Source organism: Fonticula alba, assembly GCF_000388065.1.
Source record: "Fonticula alba strain ATCC 38817 unplaced genomic scaffold supercont2.5, whole genome shotgun sequence".
Taxonomy (NCBI): domain Eukaryota; order Rotosphaerida; family Fonticulaceae; genus Fonticula; species Fonticula alba.
In genome coordinates, this window is record NW_009242975.1 from 147,825 (window position 1) to 151,179 (window position 3,355).

General features: G+C 73.3%; 1 protein-coding gene across 1 annotated transcript in view; it reads left to right on the top strand.

Moving 5' to 3' along the window:
• H696_03235 (TKL protein kinase) overlaps window positions 1-1,168 on the top strand; it is an 8,726-nt gene extending 7,558 nt beyond the window's left edge. Inside the window, exons 7-9 of the mRNA XM_009497121.1 lie at window positions 32-89; window positions 248-726; window positions 850-1,168. Coding sequence (XP_009495396.1) covers window positions 32-89; window positions 248-726; window positions 850-1,061 — 749 coding nt within the window. The 3' untranslated portion in view covers window positions 1,062-1,168. The remainder of the gene's footprint in view (window positions 1-31; window positions 90-247; window positions 727-849) is intronic.
• Window positions 1,169-3,355: the final 2,187 nt, after the last annotated feature.

Here is a 3,355-nt window from a genome sequence, read left to right on the forward strand (position 1 = left end):
CCCCCCCCGCGGCACCTTGCCCTCCTGCCAGCCGACGCCCCGGATGCCGATGTGGCGCGGCGCCTGCAAAATGAAATCGCCCTCATGTGGTGCGTACCTGCTGCCGGCCGGCACCCCATGCGCCTGGCCACTTTGTGGCCGGGGTTGCTTTTTTTTCCGCCCGCCCGCCCCCGGGCTCACTCCCGCCCCCGGGGGCATCGGTCGGTCGCGCTGACATGGCTGCCCGCCTGCTTGCCCCTTGACCCAGGCTGCTCCGCGATCAGGACAACATCGTGCGGATGTACGGCTACAGCGACAGCCCGCCGGCCCTGGTCATGCAGCAATACCAGACGGACCTGGGGAGGCTCGTCCACTCGCGGGCCGATGTGCCCCTGGGCGACATGCTGCACATTTGCCACCAGTGGGCCGCCGGGCTGGACGCCATGCACAATGCCGGGGTGGCGCACTGCCACTTCGGGCCGGACAAGATCCTGGTGGCCCCCGCGGGCCCGGGGTCCTGGCTGGTGGCGGTCGGCGACCTGGCCGCATCGAGGAACCTCCGCCACCCGCCGGCCGAGGTGGCCCCCCCCGCGCCGGGCCCCCGGCGGGCGGCCTACACCGCGCCGGAGGTGCTGCTTGCCGCCGAGCGCCAGCGCCCGCTCAAAGCCGCCTTCCACCTGCCGGCCGATGTCTTTGCCGCGGCCGTGGTCCTATGGGAGTGCCTGACCCGCGCCATCCCCTGGGAGGGTAAGCAACCATCCGCCCTTTGCCTCTTCCTCCCCCCGCCGCACCCTGTCCAGGCACACAGCGCACTCCCCCCCCTCGCCCGGCCCTTACTGACTGCCCTGCTTGCGCACGCCCGCCCGCCAGGCTCCGACGCGGACACCATCAAGGCGGACGTGCGGTCTGGCCGGCGGCCGGACATGGCCGCGGCCGTGGCGCCCCTTCGCCAGCAGGCCCCGACCTTCGTCCAAGCCACCACCAACCTCCTCAACCAGGCATGGGACGAGGACCCCCTCGACCGGCCGTCAGCCATGGCCATCCACCAGCTGTGCGCCGCTATCCTGGCCGCCCTGCCGTGACCATGGCCGCCCCCATGCGCCGGGCGTCTCCTCGTGTCTATGCGATAAATCTTCACATCCCTCCGTCGTGTGGCCCCTCCGGGCCGGGGCGGGGGGGTCTTCTTTTTTCTTTTTTCTTTTTCATGGGCGCCCGCTTCTCCACATCGGCACAGGGCGCCCTGCCGGGCACGCGACCCAGCGGTGAATCGCCGCGGCGGCGCCCCGTGCGGGGCTGGCTGCCCTGCTCTGGAAGGGGACCACAGGGGGGGGGGGGGGGGGGGGGCGCACAGGATGCTCGGCCCTGCCCGCTGGCAAAGGCCACGCCCCGGGCGGCGCGCGCCGCTCCCGCACGCGAAGAGCACCCTCCCCGGGCCGGAGACCCGTCGCCGGGGCAGGCACCCGGGCAGGATCCAGGCACTGAGGGACCCCCAGCAGGGCATACTCGGGACTGTGCCGCCCTCGGCCCCCCGGGGTCGAACGAGCAGCACCGCCCACACCGGCCCCGGGAGAGCCGCCGCCGGATGCGCCCCGGGCCCCGGGGGCACGGATCGGGCCCCGGAGGCGGGCATGGTAGGCGTGTAATTTTTACTTTCGATCGCGCACAGCCACCCGCCCAACACGGGCAATCCGGAAGGGGGCCGAGCAAGCGGCCCGGGCGCAGGCCAAGGACGGGGAGGAACCAGCGCGCGCACGGCTGGCGGCAACACATGATGGAGCTCCTTCGCCCGGGCCGGCTCCCGACCTCCCGCGGAGCTTTGCGCCGGTTGGCCGCCGGACCGGAAAGTGCCCCGGGCGAGTGGGCGCCCCATGAAGCGAGGCCCCCCGGCAAGGTGGCCCAGTGCCTGGGCCAGGGCCGACGCGGCGAAGCGGCACGCAGGCTGGCTGGCCATCCCGCCGCCGGGCGCACAACACCGCCGCCTGCCCGTGGTGGCTACCCGGGGCCTGGGTAGCCCCCACGCACGGGCCGGTCTACTGGCGGGGATTTTGGCAGAACCCCGCCAGAATGCAAGTGCTGAAGGCCGTTAACTGGCCTGGGCGGGACTTAACCCAGGCCCGTGCCGCCCTCGGCCAGCGCCGGGCGCTGGCGCGCGAGCTTGGGGGTCCTCATGCCAAATATTTTGATTTAAAAACCCCATCCTCATTGGGATGCACTTTCCCAACCCGTCGATTTGATCCGTGATCCGGGGCCGGCGGGCCCGCAGGATCGGCCGGCCCATCGGCGCTCGTTGCATGCGCCTGCTCGGCTTGCTGCGGCTGGGGCGGCCCGCAGGCGCGCCGAGCGCCCGGAGCACCCCCACGACCGGGCCCGTTGTGGCGGACCACATTCCCAGTCTGGCGCACCTCTCCGGTCGTCCGCCGGCCGCTCCGTCCCTGCCTTGGTGCTCTTCTCGCCCCCGCTCGCCCCCTCCCTCATCTCCCCAGCTGCTGCCCACAGGGGCCGCTTCGTGCCCCCGGAGGAGGTGCTCCCACCTCCGGGACGGCACTTTCGCGGTTCGGGACCGCGTGTTCCTTTGTGTGCGGCCGCGGAGCTGGCTTTTTTCTTTTTTTTTTTCTCTCGGCCCACCCTCGTCCTGCAACGGGCTCAGCCCCCCCGATGGCGGCGCGCCGCCCCTCTCTCCCGGGCCCCAACACCGCCGGGCTCGCGCCACAAGGGACCGGCCGCTCGCTCCCGCGGGCGTCGGGATCGCACCGACCAACTGCCGACGAATGCACGGGCCCGCCCCGGGAATGCCCCGCCGGCGCCGGGAAAAGATCCCGCCCCCTCCGAGCGCAGGGGCTTCCTGCTTGCATCCACGACCCAAGGACCCCGGGGCGGGAGCTTGTGGGATGCTCTTGCTGGCCGGCTCCTTGCGCGACACGCACCCGGCAGATGGCGACCGCGGGCCGTGGAACCGGGAGGAATGGCGGTCCCGCCGGGATCCCCATGCGGGGCTTGCTGGCCCGCCGCGCCAGACGCCCGGCCCTGGGGCGCCTGCTGGGGGGCCCCGGCGTGCCGAGCAGGGGTGGCGCGCATGCCCCGCTCTGTCACGCCCCTCCCGGGGGCAGGGCGCCCGGCGCGCCGGCGCGGCCGAGCTGCCCGTGGTCTGGCGCCCCGGCTTCGTGGGGGACCCGCGCGCGCGCGAAGACCACCCTTCACGCCGGCCGCGCCCTTGACCGGGGGTGTGTGCCCTGCGGTGGGTGGTCGTTCCCTTCCCGCTTGGCCCCTCATTCCCTCGGCCTCTTCAGGGGCCGGATGATTGCCGGCCCGCTGCACGCCGGGCCCGGGGGCATCCCACCTCAAAGCATGCCCCGCGCCGGCCTCTTGCCTCCCCCCC